The 16688-nt window shown below is 46.4% G+C and overlaps 1 protein-coding gene across 4 annotated transcripts in view; it reads left to right on the forward strand.

Moving 5' to 3' along the window:
* Positions 1-16688, forward strand: part of MYO18B (myosin XVIIIB) — a 255491-nt gene that overhangs the window by 113621 nt on the left and 125182 nt on the right. For all 4 annotated transcript variants that reach the window (XM_077876109.1, XM_077876111.1, XM_077876110.1 and 1 more), the window contains exons 24-27: positions 113-256; positions 1236-1325; positions 14601-14720; positions 15030-15138. In XM_077876109.1, the coding sequence (XP_077732235.1) occupies positions 113-256; positions 1236-1325; positions 14601-14720; positions 15030-15138 (463 nt within the window). The remainder of the gene's footprint in view (positions 1-112; positions 257-1235; positions 1326-14600; positions 14721-15029; positions 15139-16688) is intronic.

The following is a 16688-nucleotide window of genomic DNA, read 5'->3' on the forward strand; positions in this document are numbered from 1 at the left end:
TAGCCATGAGCCCACTTTTTCCATCCCTTTTGCCATCCCCTTGCTCTCTTTCCTTCACCTTCCCTGGGTTGGGAAGGGCTCCCCTCAAGTTTCTGACCTCTTCTCCCTGCAGATTCGCCGACTGGCCTCACAGTGCATCCAGAAGAATGTGGCTGTGTTCCTGGCGGTCAAGGACTGGTCATGGTGGCAGCTGCTCGGTTCCCTCCGGCCGCTGCTGAGCTCCACTATTGGAGACGAGCAGCTCCATGCCAAGGAGGTCAGTCCACGTGGCAGGCAGGGCGCCGGGTGGCCGCTCCTTCTTTGCACCCTCATGTTAGTGCTTGCGTCCGGACCCAGTGTCTCCACCCTGCAGATTCTTGATTTAGAAATGCTCTGCCCATCAGCCCTCACTGCCCTTTTCCAGATATCCCTTGGCTTCCATCAATGCAGACATAGACCACCCTCTGTCCCATGTCTGGCTACACTGTAGACTTGTGGGTGTTAGATACCCCATTACCACCCAGCGGCACATGGACACCTACTATCCATCCCAGAGAAACTTGGTGGTGGGATCCTTGAGTCCTTGATCTCTTTGCCTCTTGGAGAACACTCCTCTTGCTGTCTCTTCTACCCTGGTAGCGCCCGCCTTCTATAGTACCCACGTCGATTGCTTTCTGGTTTATCTTTGCTGTTGTTTATTCTTGCAGAATTAGTCAATTCACCCATGCATGCAGACTTTCTTTCTCTCATACACAAAAGATAGCATACTGTTCATATGCTTCTGCCGCTGGCATATTACACTTAGCAATATATTTTGGGAGTCATGCCGTGTCCCATTTCGCAGAGGTCTCCCTGGTTCTCTCTCCACGACAGCCTAGGACCCTTTTCTGTGTACATTCCATAGTTCACCCCAACAGTCTTCTGTGGGTGCACATCGAGGCAGCTCCTGATGGCAGTACTGCAAACATAACGCTGAGCCATTGACAGAAGAGCGGTCTCAGAGAGGGTGAAGGGCCCAGGGCACCATCTCACTCAGGCATTCCCAGTCCCAGGTTAAACAATGGACTCATTCTGAGGATTTGCATTCAGCCCCTAGACTGGGAGGTTGAGATTCAGAAATGGGGAATGAGCTGAGCATCTGGGCATCATCAGTTGGGTTGACAGAACCACTGCTCCATTCCCCAGCTGCTCTTAACCCGCGTGGGACCTCTGCCTCTGCTCCAGGATGGTTTCTGTTAAAGTGTTTGTTTTTGTAGGAGGAGCTTACGATGCTGAGACAGAAGCTAGAAAAATCGGAAAAGTCCCGGAATGAACTCCGGCAGAATGCAGACCTGCTAGAGAGCAAGGTACTGCATCCCTCCTGTGTGGGGTCCCTGGGTGGGACGAGGTTGACCAGGGAGGTGATGATGTGCCCGGCACTGTGCTAAGTACTTTACAAGCCTCCTCAAAATAGCCCTGGGTGTGTGTGTGGGGGGTGGGGGTGGCATGCAGTCCTTGTCCCCATTTTGCAAAGGAGGAGACTGAAGTTCTGGGAAATTACATCTCTTCCTAAGGTCACACACCTAGCATGTGTAGCACTGAGATGCAAACTCATATCACCTGACTCCAAGGGGAAGAATTTCTCACGTAAGTCATGAAAGCACAAATCACAAGGGAAAAATTGACAAATTTGACTCTATGAGAGTAATCAACTTCTGTTTATCAAAGCGTAAGATGAAGACACACCGCATACTAGGCCATGAAATTTGCAATACATATAACTGGCAAAGAGTATGTGGACATGTAAAGAACTTTCTTGAATCAATTGGAAAAAGAAAAAGCACTCCAGTAGGGGAAAAAATGGGCAAAAAGAGGAATCGGCAGGTCCCAAGAGGGGAACTCTTGTGTCAAGAGTTCAAACATCCTGGAATTCAAATGGCCAGTAGTCTCATGAAAAGATGCTTAAGGTAAGTAAGCAATCAGGAAATGCAAATTAACACCACAATAGGTACCATTTCTCACCTCAAATTGGCAAAATCCAAGGCTGAGTTGCCATGTGTTGGCAAGGATGTATAGCAGCAGGAATTCATATGCTGCTGTGGGAGTGTAAATTGATCTCTTCACTCTTGAACAACCCAACTTTGTCTCTGAACAAGATGATCCTGTCCATACACCATGCTCCAGCAATTCCATTTTGTGTGTATATGCAAGAGAATCTCTCTCATTTATATAAGAAGAGACACGAAGAAGTATATAGGAGTGGCTTTGTCATGCTGAAGAAATGTAAACACCCAAATGGGAGTCTATCAATAAGAAAATGAACACATTTTGTTAGGTGAAAAATTGAGTTGCCAAAAGTAAAAATGAATAAAGAGGCAGAAAACTATGGTCCACGGGCTGAACCCAGTTGGCTACATTTTTGCTTTTGTTTTTGTTTTTGTTTTTGTGAAGAAAGTTTTATTGGCACACAGCCACACCCATTCATTTGTGTGCAGTCTCTGGTGGCTTTCATGCCACAATGACAGAGCTGAGAAGTCGTGACAGAGAATCTATGATCCACAAAGACTAAACATATTTACTATCTGGCTCTTTATAGAAAAAATTTCCTGACCCTTCCACAAAAGGTACATGGATCTACATGGATTGCCCTTGAAAACATAGCACTGAAGACAAATGATTTAGGTTATGAAAGAATACTTAAAATATGATATCAGATGTATTAATTTTTTAAATATTCAGAATAATACTGTATATTGAGTGGGGACATTTGCCTTATGGTGTGAAGCTATTTAATGGAAATAATAGCACCAAATTCAGAGTGGTGGTCACCTCTCGGGGGTGGAAAGGGACATGTAATTGGAGATTACGTTGTGGGGTGAGGGTATGACCATTTGCTCACGTTCTCTATCCTTAGTGGGGTGTTGAGTTCACGGACTGAGGATAAGGATGGGAGCCAGACGGTCCCTGCCCCCAAGGGGACTACAGAAAATTCCAGATTCCTAAACAGATCCATATAATATATATGTGGGTCATGGTCAAAGAGCCGTGGATAGATCAAGGAAGAGCTGTTCATGGAAACTTGCTGTTCTGCTTAGTTTTTCAGAGCCTGGACTCAAGTAAGTCGCGTGCATAGGGCATGAAATTTAAAGGGGTGCCAAAAACTCAGCAAGATAAATCATATTTCAGTGCAGTATCTTTTAAAATGTAAATTAATGCAAAAAAAATCCATGATGAGCCAAATACCAAAATTTCAAATAAACACAGGACTGGTGGGCCGGGATTAAGGTGAGGCAAGTAAGGCAGTCGGCACAGTGGGATCCTGTCTTCATTTAAATTTTTGATGTTTTATTCATCATGGATTTTGGCATTAATTTTGACGTTCTTAAATATTGCATTAGAATGTTATTTATCTCGGTTTCTGAGTTTCTTGGCACTCCCTAAAATTTTGCACCCTGGGTGAGTGCTTTGCCCATCTCATCCTTAGTCCTAGGTAGTTTACAGGGGCCTACTGAAGTTCAAAGGAAGTCCAGTTATTCATCCCTTGAGCAAATATGTGTGAGCATCTTCCATGTACCAGGCATTCAGCTGGCCACCTCAGATACAGCTAGGGAGAAGGCAAAAATCCCTGTCCTCACGAGGTCCCCAGGCCAACTGAGGAAGACAGACCACAAGTAAATAAACAAGCAAACTATTTTTGGATGGTACAGTGCTGTAGATATTAAGCAGAGGGAGGTGACGGTCAGAGGGGAGGTGGCTATTTTTTGTCTAAGTGTCCAGGAAAGCTTCCATGCACTGAGATGTTTGAGTCTAGTTCTGAATCATTTGGCACAGCCATCTATGTGCAGATCTGGGGAAAAGAGAAGAAGTGACAAGTGCAAAGGTCCTGAGGCAACTTGGGGCTATATTCATCAATTTAGAGCAAAACTGGAGCTTTCCACACCTGTGGGCCCGTGTTGCTATTATTACAATAATGTTGCTTGGTTTGGTTTATGGATAGTGGTGGCTATAATTGGGTTTATGATCAAGCCAACAGAACACCTTCTTTTTCCTATGTGGACAGCCTGAGCTGACCCTGGCTGGCTCACAAGGGGACATGTATGAAGTTTGGGGGGGCAGGCTATCTCTTTTCTGTCCTTTCTCATTCTCCTTATAATTGTGTCCACTCTCCCCACCAAGGGTTCTCTGTCTGAGTCCCATGGGCAAGGAAGAGGCAGGGACTCCTAGAAGGGACAGTCGTATCACAGCGAGTTAGGTGAGGATGGGTGGAAAGGCTGTACCACAGGTATGCCCTCTTGGGCAAAATACTGTAAGGAGGAGAGGAAATGGCACACAAGCCCCTCACCCCCAGTCTCATTGAAGGCTCTAGAGAGCATGCAGCCTGACCTCTCTTGCAGGGAGTAGCATTGGTAGAGCGGCAGAAGCAAAAAATCAGAGAGCTCTGCGTGGGTTGGGAATATTGGTGACTTCCCTATAGAAACTCCTTCCCACTGAGCTGACATTTCATACAGTAATTCATCACAAACTGTCAAGTCAGACTTGGGGGCTTGGGGGGTGCCTCAGCTGCTGGGGGAGACTGGAGAGAGTGATGAGGTTAGCATCATTAAGCATCATTAACAGCTTGGGCTACAGCTTATGCCACGCTGGGAGAAGGAAGGGAGGGGGCCAGGCTTCTGAGACCTGAACTGAGCATTCAAAGTATCAGCACCTGCACGGTATTCTACTCAGGTTCTCTATGTCTTTGTGTTGTATGCGGTTATAAAAAGAGGTATAGGCCTGGGAAAAGTAGGATATAGTTTAAAAGCTAAGAAAGTCAGAGCAACGGGAAGGAAGAGTTGAAGAGTGCATCCAACCAGAGGAAGACTTAGGAAATAGAAATCTACTGTTGAACCTTAGACTTGCTCTCACTTCACAGACTTTGCATGGGCTGTTCTCTCCACCCTCCTCCCCTGGTTAATGCCTGGTCATCCCTTTTCACCCAGTTCAGGTGGTTCTTCTACCTTTTTTTCTTTTTTCTTTTTTTTAAAGATTTATTTACTTATTTGACAGAGAGAGAGCGAGCACAAGCAGGGGGAGCAGGAGAGGGAGTGGGAGAAGCAAGCTCTCTGCTGAGCAGGAAGCGTAATGCAGGGCTCAATCCCAGGCAGAAGGCAGATGCTCAACCAACTGAGCCACCCAAGTGCCCAGTTCGGCTCCTACCATATGTGATCCCGGAGCCCTGTGCTTCCCACCACTGCACTGATGGGTGTGTTCTAACTGAGGCCGCAAGAGCAGGGGTGTGTCTTGTTCATCATATTGGCCCAGTCCCTGGTGCACAGTAAACACAAAATGGAGCCATGAAAGGTGAACTGAAATGTTGACACTGAGCTTCTTAGCAACCAAAGCAAAGAGGGAAGCAAGATATTAAGATATTCCAAAGACATGTTGTCCCCCAAGTTAGACACACACACACACACACACACACACACACACACACACACACACACCTGTTGCTTGAGATAATCCTAATTTTCCCTGGTATGGAAATATCAGAGAAGTTCCTTCTATGAGTCCTCATGAAAAGGGGTACTAAGTAACCTGGCAAAGTACCACTTCAGGGATGTTCGTACAGTGAATAGAAGAGGGGTGCTTTTGCGGACATCGTCTTGAACTACAAACCAAGGTTATGACATCAGTTCCCTAAAGAATTCAAATAGGAGGCAAAACAGCTTTATTCAGGAAGCACATTTGAGTGGACCAAATGTTATGGTTTCTTCCTCCTCCTATTCAGATTCTCTCCCCACCCTCTTCCTCCTTTGTAAACTTTATATTAAGGTCCAACATACAAAAAAGCACACACCTCATAAGTATACAGCTCAATGAGTTTTCACAAACTGAACACACCAAGGCAATCAACAGCCATGTGGAGACACAGAACATTCCCAGCTCCCTTCAAACCCACCCTCGTGGCCCTTTCAGCCACTAACCTCCAAGGGTAACCACTGAACTGACTTCTAGCAATATCGATGGGGTTTTTTACCCCCTATTTTTAAACTTTACCTAAATGCAATCAAATGTGTGTACCCATTTGTGTGGTTTCTTTCATGTGACATTGTTTGTGACAATCATCCATGTTATGGGCAGTTGTGGCTTGCTCATTGTCACTGCCGTATAGCGTGCTATCATGTGTATATAGCACTACTGATTCATTCTATTCTAAATGAACATTTGGTTATTTCCAGCTTTAAACTCTTATGAATAAGCCTGCCGTGAACATCCTTCCACACATCTTTTGGTGCACAGATCATGCATTTTCTGTTAAGAAATCACTAGGAATGGAATTGCTAGGTTTTAAGTTCTTTCTATTTTGGGTTTTAATTGATACAAACAGTTTGCTCAATTATATGTATCAATTTATCTTCCCATGGCAATGGGTGAGCATTCCAGTTGCTCCACACTCTTACCAGCACTTGGTATTATCCTTTTCAGTTAGCAATATTGTTGGGCATGCAGTAATCCAACATCATGATTTTAATTTGCAGCTTTTCATATGTTTTGGCTGCTTGTTACCCTCTTTGGCAAAGTGGTCTTTCAAGTCTTTTGGCCATTTTCTACTGCTTTTCTTACTGATTTGTAGCAACCCTTCATATACCGTGGATATAAGTTCAGTTGTTGGATGTATGTGGCACAGATCTCTTCCTCTGCTTTTTGGCTTGCCTTTTTTTGGATGCAGTAATTAGAAGATTTATCTTCTGAAGTCCCAAGATTCTCTCTGTCAAAGGGCTAAGAAGAGATCAAAGGACTTCAGAACTCCCAAACCTATCAATGGCAATAGATACATTTCTTTGCTTTAATAATGTATTTTATTGATTCCCAATGCACATTATTTCTCACCTTTCCACTTCTCTGTGATTGTGATGCATCTTGAAAATCACTGGCACCTTCCACTAAAAATTGGTAGCACTTTCTTTTCTTATTTCTATAGTGGTGCATCTTATAATCAGAGGCAGCTCAGATTTGGTGAAATGTAGCATACTGGAGCCCAAGTAAGATTTTCTTTGAAGAAAGGTCTTTAATTCTTTTCCCTCCACCAAAAAGCTACTTTGATTTTTTTTTTAATGGTTGCTTTTATACTGTGAAGTGCATCAGAATCACCTGGGTGGGGCGGGGGTGGGGAGCTATGTACCCTGTAGCTTCCCCATCCCATCTCCTGTGGATTTGACCCAGGAGGGAATCTTGGGGAGGGGAGTCTTTCACTGCTTCATTTAATGAGCCCCAAGGTGAACTCTTAGACTATAGTTGCTGGTCCCCAGCCCTAGAGATTCTGAGTTAGTAGGCGTGGAGTGGCTCTGGAGATTCTGAATGTCTCATGAGCTGTCAGATGATGCTGAACCTGCTGGTCTGGGGGCCACACTTAGGGAACAGGTACAAGGCATCCCCTTGCATGTGGTCTACTTTCTTCCAAGAGTACCTGGTAAAGGTTAGGAGGCAGATATTCCTCCAGGCCATGTGTGCATCCTGAAGACACCCCTGGCCCTATTCACGGCCTCTGAACCCCACCCGCTTGTCTCGGTAGGAGGGGGGAAACAATTGATAGAAATGTTGCTAAAACATGTTGTGCCTCATCAGTGGAAACTCCCTTTGACTAGGCTTATTAAAAAGACAACATTATTGCAAAATGATTTAAGTGCTTCATTTGCAAAGGAGCAGAAGAGGAGATGAGAAGCCTCCAGGAAGCTGGCTATAAATATTCTTCAAGCGTGCAAAATCTGCCTCGATGCAAAGTGGGGTTTTTTATTTTCGCAAGAAAGCAGGTCTTTCTTCTTATAGGAATTTCCTATAGGGAACACATGGAGAAAAATGAGAATGGGGTGTTTTCTTCCCTCTCTGGAGTATCTTCTGGGTTTTCCCTAAGACTTTATTTATAGCAAAAGACAGGTCTGTGCACTCTGGATGTCTGGTATCGTTAGCTTGAGACATTTCACTTTTTGTTAAGGAATGGCCAAGAGAGGATCCATGGGATCCACCAGGATATGGTTTAGGTCAGAAAGTCCATTTGCAAGGTGCTGAGGAGTTTGGCCCTGGCTAGTCACAAGCGTGGCCAGCAGGAGCTAAGTTCCAGGAGGTAAGGGAAGTGATTTGTGACTGAGTCTAGATCATCTACCAAGTCTTCCGACTCTTCGTGCTCTGCTAAGACTGGGTGGGGACTGGGTGTGGCAGCTCTGTAATCCCCAGGAGACTAAACCAGCCAGGTTGCCTATCTACCTCAGGATATTAGAGCCTCTTGAGCCTTAGCTGCTGGGACATTCTGGGGAGAGTGTCCTACTGATAGAAAGCTGGCTGCAGAGGTTCTATGGCCATAGTGTGGGCATAGTCCCAGATGACCACCATGGGCTTAGCTAAAGCCCCACAGAGGAGTGCACAGTTGGAATGCTCTGCGTGCCTCAGTTTCCCCCAGGGCCACAATGTCTTCTTTACCTACTTTGTAACACAAATGAAAATACTAGGGACTGTATTTTAAGTACAGGTTAAGGGATGGATGTGATGTCCTGACTTGGTGTGTCTGGTCCAGGAGCAGAGGGTGGATCAGGACGGCTGGCTTTGGGCCCTCACTGCTACGGGACTCTGAGCCTTTGTGTCATTATCAGCAACATGGTGACAGTGATGACTCCATATTCTTCTCCACAGGGTGGTGTGTGGAGGTGCATATAAAGTAATTATTACACTGTCTCTTACACAGCAAGACTTCGCACATTGCCACCATTGCTAACATATATGTGATTGTGTCTTAGCTATTTCTCTACCCCTCAAAGAATTCAATGCCAATGGAATGAATGAATGAAATAATAGTGGATTTAGTAATTAGAGAAATACGAAATGAGCAATGTGTCCGTGCCAGTGTTGTGACACATCCTTTACCTGCTTTATCTCATTTTACCATCAAATCAAACCATAAGGAAGGTATCATTAGTTACCCCTATGTTTTAGATGGGTACAGTGAAGACCAGAGAGGTGAAGTGATTTGTCCAATATCACACAGCTGGTGAGTAGCAGAGCTGGGCTTTGACCCTGGGTCTGGCTGACTCCAAACAGGCTGTGATGGAGGAAGAGCACCTCCTTGGACTGGGAATCAGGTCAGGGAGTGGCTCATCCTTCAAGATGAACCGGAGCTGGCCAGGTGACAAGGTAGAGAAGCATTCCAGGTAAAGGGCACAGCAAGAACCAGACAGAGATCGAGGACCTGGGCTGGCAGTTGTGGTTCTGGTGGTTGGAGGGTGTCGGGTGCATGGGGAGGTGATGGAGTGGGGCCAGTCCTTGAAGCCGGCTTAGATCACAGTGGCTGTGAGAATCTTATTAGAGGTTTGAACTCCATCCTGAAGATGGGGGCTGGCCCCAAAGTATTTCCAAGGTGGGAGATGTAGGGAACAGCATCCAAGGAGTTATTTCCTCTTGAAGACCCCTTCGAAAGCTCATGGAAACCACTCTCCCCACAAGGCCAGTCAGTGATGTGTCATCCCCTGTGTTCTGCTCTGAGGCATGACATTTCTCCCAGCGTGGCCCCATGACCAGTTCCCACAGACGTGCTAGAGGCTGTCTGTCCCTCCCTTTGTCCTTGGCTCCCGCAGAATTTTTATGGATTTTTTGAGCTCCCGAGAGGCAGTTTGATGGTGTAGTCAGGAGTGAAGGCTCTCAAGCCAGGCTGCCTCGATTCACGTCCAGCTATGCCACTGGCTGGCTGGGTGTCCTCGGGTCCCTGGTGCCTCAGGTCCTCATCTGGAATGCCGAGATGTCTGGACCTAGCTCCTGGTGCTGCTGCGAAGGTTCTGTGGGTTACCCTGTGCCAGGCTCGTGGTGAGCATTGTGTAGTAGTGACGACGATTAAGGTAACTGTTACCATCACCTAGGAGCAGGTGGTGTATCTGTCTGGGAAGAAAAATCCACAGGGCAGAGCTTGAACTGCTGCCCAGAGTGAGTCTCTGGGGAACCCTGGAGCCTGCCACTAAGCCACAGAATTGTTCTGAATTTCCCCTAATGACTGAAGCAGCTTTGAGGGCAGATACCGTGAGATTGAAGCCGTGGCTTAATCTCCTTGACAAGCAAACAGCGCACCAGCCAGCTGGCTCTGCAGTTGGATAGACCTTTTGTCTATTGATTTATCCCCCTCCCCCACCCCACTTTTTCTGATTTTATTTTCCATTTTCTCTCTTAATCACTCAGGTTGATGAGGATGGGGATGGGGCTTGCCTTACACTAGGGGTTCATAAAACTCCCTTTGGCCATGGCCCCAGAGGGGTGGTTGATCTTGTCTTTGAGCTGCATGCAGCTGGATGTTTTATACTTCCTTCCCCATCCACTACTTCCTGAGGATCATCTACGACTCTTGCACTGCTGACCCCCAGGGGCTTGGGGGGTGAGGGATTGAATTAGACAGTGGATGTAGGGACAGGACAGCATTGTAATTATGAGTCAGGACCTGGGACTCAGGCTGTCTGAGCCAGACTCCCCGTGGGACCTATCAGCCATGACTTTGAACAAATCATTTCACCACTCAATGCCTCAGTTTCCTATTCTGTGAACAGGGAATGACAAAAATGTCTCTTTCCAGCATTCAGTGAGGGTGAGCTATTACTCCTACAAGGGTTTATAATGAACTGATTCTTTTCATCAAATCGAAAAGTAGAGGAAGGCAGGGAAAGGCCACTGCTCACTCTCTATAGATAAGTTTTTTTTTTTTTAAAGATTTTTATTTATTTATTCATGAGAGACACACAGAGAGGCAGAGACACAGGCAGAGGGAGAAGCAGGCTCCCTGCAGGGAGCCTGATGCGGGACTAGATTCCAGGACTCAGGATCACGATCTGAGTCGAAGGCAGACACTCAACCACTAAGCCACCCAGGTGTCCCGATTTGGGGAGTTTTGAGAGCTCTTGTATATTAAGAGCCAAGGACAGGGTTGGGTTCAGATATATGGGTGCTCCACATGTGTTTTAATCTCCCCAACTCAGCGGGCAGATCCTTGAAAGCAGGGCCTGGCACACAGTCGGTGCTCACATAATGAATGACAAGTGACAGTGACAGCCCAGTGGGTCCCATTTGTGCTCAGCATTTAACGTCCATCAAAATTTTTTGTTACCTGCTGTTTCGCTCAAAGTGGAAATGATGCCAGTGAGCAGGATATATATTATTTCTATTTGACTCTATGCAAAATGTACAGAAAATTCATTTACTTCTGTCCCCTTCTCCCTGGCAGACCTTTGGAGTCATTGTCCCTAAGTAGAAAGAGAGTTTCTGATGATTTGGCTTAAGTGGTGGATCCAGGGAGGTTTTCGGAATAATTTCTAGTTAATTGGTCCTTGAGTAATCCGCAAGGACCCTTCTGGGTTTGCAAACTAGGCTCTCTCCTCGTTAAATTGGTTTTCATTTTATATTCACCTAATGGCTCTGGGCGTGGTGCCCACCCCTCACCTCTATGGATGAAGCCCTCGGGCCCTGAATGTAGGAAGGGAGAGGGGTTTGGGGGCAGGGGTAGGTCAGGGGCTACTTGTCTCTGTGAAAAGCGTCTGTCATGTCCCTAATTTGAAAGCACTAATTGTCCTTTGGGCTCCAGACTTGGGTTGTGTAGAACTCAAAATTAATGCATTAAATTAATTTTGTGCTCCCTTTGCTCAGGCTGATTAGCAAAAATTAAATTTCACACTAATTGGCTAAGGCGGAGAGAACACCATCCTGGTGTTCGGGATCAATGGTGATCACAGGGATGGGGAGGTGGGGGTGAGGGGCATGATGTGGGGTGTTCCCGAATTGCACCAGCCTGTATTCTGTGCCCGCTGCAAATGATCACTCCTCCAATGCCAGTGCTGTAGTGTGCCTGGACGTAAGCCAATGTAACCCATCGAAAGCCAAGCATGAAGCCAAGATTAGGAAGAGATACTGCCAATTTCTATGGCAATAATTCTTAAACTCGGTTGCGCTTAAGAATAACCGTGGAGTGCATTGAAATTCAGATCCCGGGGTCTCACCACAGACTACGGTGTGGGCGTTCTGGGAATCCGGGGCTCTGTGTTTTAACGACCATCTCAGGGGACTGCAAAAGTGTTTCCCCAGAACACTTAAAAGATAGCAATATAAGGATCCACAAAAGAAGCCCCACCCCAGAGACAGCAAGGAACACCCTGGGGGAGCCACTGCTTTGTTAAGTGGTGGCCATTGCTTGGACAAGAGGCGTCTGGGCTCAAGTCCCAGCTCTGTCATTCACTTGCTATGTGACTTTGGAATGCTCCTCCTAAGCCTCCTTTATTCCCCGTTTCTGTTGAAATGCGTGTTTTGGTCTGAGCCAGTCACTGGTGTGATCACCAAGAAGCCAATGGGCTGGAGGAGGGAAGAAGAAGGTGGGTGGCACAGAATGTTCCGGAGCAGCAACCCTCATATTTGTAGCTCGATTTTGGGGGATTATTTTTTTTAAAGAGATTTATTTTGGTTTTTCCGATTACAAAAGTTGATACAAAAAAAATCAACAATCAGAAATGCATCACAAGGAAATTAGTGTCCCCTGTGAGCCCACCCTCTAGGAAAAAAAAAATCCCTATGAACAGTTCAGGAGTGCCTTTCTCTGTGCAGATACAAACCAAACAAAAATGGGTACATGCCAGACATTCTATTCTGCAACTTTGCTTTTTCTCCCCCCACCGTTGATAGATCTTGGGGCCTTTTTTTTTTTTTTTCCCATGTCAAAATGTATGGATCCTCATCCTTCTCCTTCATGGGGCAGAGGAATGATTTTTATTTTATTATTATTATTTTTTAATAATAAATTTATTTTTTATTGGTGTTCAATTTCAGAGGAATGATTTTTGAGACCACCTGTGAGCTGGTGGTATTGATAGCAACTAGCTCCAGAGGGCCTCTGGATTCCATGCTGGAGGGGCCACTTTGCATCTGTGGCAACTCCCATGGCCACTCCTCCGTGTCATGCACAGAGTCTGAGGGCAGAGTCAAGTGTTTAGACATCTTCTTGCAACATTAATGGCATCAGATGGGAAGGCCAACAGGACAACAGGCATTACCTAAATGCAGCGCTTTTTCTAGCTCAAGGGAGGACAGGCCCAGAGAGGAAGAGATTTATCCCAGGTCATATGATATGTTAGTTGTTGTGTCTGGACCTGAACCCCATACCTTTTTTTTTTTCTTTCCCTGTCTCTTGACCACTGTCCTCCATGGAGGGAGGCGCTGTCTCCTGTGCAATCCTTCTGTGTAAGGTCATGTCTGAGCCACTTTACTCATAAACAGTCCACTTATCTGTGTCTTTCCTCACTTGCTTTGGCATATCCTTGCACCTGGAAGGCTGCACTTTGGAACAATAATAGCACAGGAGCCTTGACCCATCTGGCGTCTGTCGTTGGTCATTGATGGGAAAAAAAAAGTCAGCGCGAGTGGGAATTCATTAAAATATAAGCATTTTTATTTTTTGCCTCGAAACAGGACTTCCTGAATTCACTGCATTTCTGTGGTAGATGCCCGGCTTTTAGAGTATGAGCAACTGACTCAAGACCCGCTTCTTCCTTTCTTAAATCATCCCCCCAACGCACGACTACGTGATTTCCAGTTTTGATTTCATTAAAGCAGAGCAAATGGCAGAGTAGTTTGATTGCAGAAAACTAATTTTTTAAATTCTGGGGTTTTTTCCCCCCATAGTTTTTGTACCTGCAACTATTTGAAAAAATAGGTATATTTTATTTTAATTTCTGTATGGATTTTATTTATTCATGAAAGACAGAAAGAGAGAGAGGGAAGCAGACTGAGGGAAAAGCAGGCTCCCTGAGGAGCGAGGAGCCCGACATGGGGCTTGATCCTAGAACCCTGGGATCACGACCTGAGCCTAAGGCAGACACTTAACCTGACTGGCCACCCAGGTGCCCAACATAGATGTATTTTAATTCGAATTTTAAGAGTTTTAAGAAGCAACTCACCTGTATTCATTTCTTCTGATGCATTCCACCTAATTTTCATGGAATCTCCTTGCCTGATCATATTTTTTTCTGCATATGTAACAGCTAATTAATCAGTAGTTATGGCAGAAATGCAACAGGCACAAATGGATAGGGCGCACGCAGCTGATGCTGCGTGCGCATGGCTATCCCCTGATAGAGGCATGAAGACCATGGGGAACCATAGAGAGGTTTTCTAGCTGAGAGCACCCCTATGTGGTGGGCACCTGTGTGTCTTACTGAGGGTAGCCTGTTGGTCCGTCCAGCACGATGGCTCACTGAAGGATGGGTAAGGAGAGTTTCTGCTAGAGCATCTTTTTAAAGTGAGCACTTACTGTGTGTGCCAGCACTGTGCTAAGCTGTATGTGGATTATCTCATTTAATTCTCAAGACAATTCTATAAGTTATCCCCCCCCCTCAAAAGTTGAGAAAACTGAGAATCAGGTAGGCATCCTGCCTGGTTCAAAGTCACACGGCAGGTGAGCGCTGGGCCAAGAATTCTAACACAGCAAGACCAATAAAATTCTGACATCCACGCTCTCAACCACCTCATTACCCTGAGAGGTCGTTTTGCTATGAGAGCTGGTGATTTGTCCCAGGGTGGTCCTGTGGAGGGTGCCTGGGGGAAGAAGGGTTGGTGGCCCCCCACGAGTGACCCTGCTCTAACCCTCTTCCTTCCAGATTGCTGACTTGACTACTGAGCTCGCAGATGAACACTTCAAAGGGGATGTGGCCTGCCAGGTGTTGGAGAGTGAGAGGGCAGAGCGGCAACGTGCCTTCCGGGAGGTCCAGGAACTGAAGGTGGGTGTTCCCTGGGTGGGGGCGGTGTGTGTGTGACTGAGCAAGGTGGCTGGGAGTGCTTGGGCCTGCCCTCCTCCCCATCTGCTCACACGTGGGGCAGTAAGCCTAAGCCAGATGTGCAGCTTACTGACTTCCACGTTCAAGGCCCTGGAGAGCATATGGGTCTTCCTAAGGCTTGGCCTCGGTGGTGCCCTGGATGAACACTGCACAGGGGGTAGACAGTCCCTGGCTATGGAGGCGCCACGGGGGAGATGGCCAGGCCCAGGCTCTCTGGAGCTCTAGTTTGACACGTCGAGGCCTTTCTTCCAGAGCAAGTATGAGCAAGTCCAGAAGAATTTGGGGGAAGTACAGAAGCAGCTGGAAGAAGCCCAGCAGAAAATTCAGCTGAGTGACTTGGGAAGGAGCCACACAGGAGGGGGTGAGCAAACTGGGACCCTTGAGGTTAGCTGTGGGTGGAAATTGCTGTTTGTTCCATTCATTCGTTCATTCATTCATTCATTCATTCATACACACTGAGCACTTCCTATGCTCTAGACACTGCCTTAGGGGCTGACGCTTTGGCAGAGCCAGCAGACCTGGCCCCACCATCCTCCTGGAACTTCCTATCTAGTGCAGGCCTGAAACAAAGAACCCGACAATATCCCAAACAGTAAATTATCAAAATTAGACAGGTACAGTTTAGTAATAATGCAAAGAATGATTAAAAAAAATGGCTCTATGACAAGGCACCTTTATAATTATATGAATTCTTTTAAATATTTTATTTATTTATTCATGAGAGACACACAGAGAGGCAGAGACACAGATAGGGGGAGAAGCAGCCTCCATGCAGGGAGCCCCATGTGTGACTCGATCCTGAGTCTCCAGGATCAGACCCTGGGCCGAAGGTGGCGCTAAACTGCTGAGCCACCCGGGCTGCCCTAATTATATGAATTTTTTTTAAAAAAATTTATTTATTTATTACTGAGAGACACAGAAAGAGAGGCAGAGACATAGGCAGAGGGAGAAGCAGGCTCCCTACAGGGAGCCTGATGTGGGACTCAATCCCAGGACCCCAGGACCACACCCTGAGCCAAAGGCAGACACTCACCAACTGAGCCACTCAGGTGCCCTTATATGAATATTTTTAATATAAATTTTGAGCAAGGCATTTCAGTAGTTAAAAGTAGAATTGATGAAATTGCCTCTCTGGATCTGAATCTAGACTCCGTCTCTCATGAGGTGGGTGACTTTGGGCAAAGAAATGTGTACCTCGGTTTGCTCATCTTTCAAATGGATGTAGTCATAGGTGATTAGTGGAAAAGTGGTTAGCCATGGGCATGGCTGCTTTATTGTTATTATTAATACTGTTAATAGTGGGTCACTATCTGTGTTTGTAAACTATGGAGCAAGAACTACTACTATCCCAATTTCAAAGTGGTGTCAGGTGCTCAGCCGTCATTGGAGAGAAGGTGAGGCCCCTGAACTGCCCAGCAATAGGTGTACTCAGCAGAGCCAGGGCTTTCGGGTGGTGCTCGGCTTCCATGGTTGCCTGGAGACTCACATCTCATGGCTCAGTGGGCATGGTGACATCTCTGTCAATTCCTCTCTCCAGTCTAAATGAGTCAGGTGAGAAGGATGCCTAGCGTGTCTGTCAGCTTTTATAAAACATTGACATCATTCTGTCGGTGCCCCCAGAGGATTTATGCCCTAGAAACGTCAGGGACACTCAGAGGAACAGAGGTCAGGAGGCGGTGAAGAGGCAAAGTGCATTTGCTTTTCACTCTGCTCTTGCTTCCTCTCATCCTGGCTCCCTCCAGGGCAGGCACTTACCAGGGGAGCTGGGGGATTCTCTGATACGTGACACCCAACAAGTAGGGTGCAATCAGGGAGTGGGAAATGGGTTTGCTTGGACCTGGGAGGTGGGACAGCACAGTTTCCTCAGAAGAGCATCAGCCCCAATTCCATCCTAACTGTGATTTATTTCCC

This window comes from Canis aureus, chromosome 27, assembly GCF_053574225.1.
Source record: "Canis aureus isolate CA01 chromosome 27, VMU_Caureus_v.1.0, whole genome shotgun sequence".
Lineage (NCBI taxonomy): Eukaryota > Metazoa > Chordata > Mammalia > Carnivora > Canidae > Canis > Canis aureus.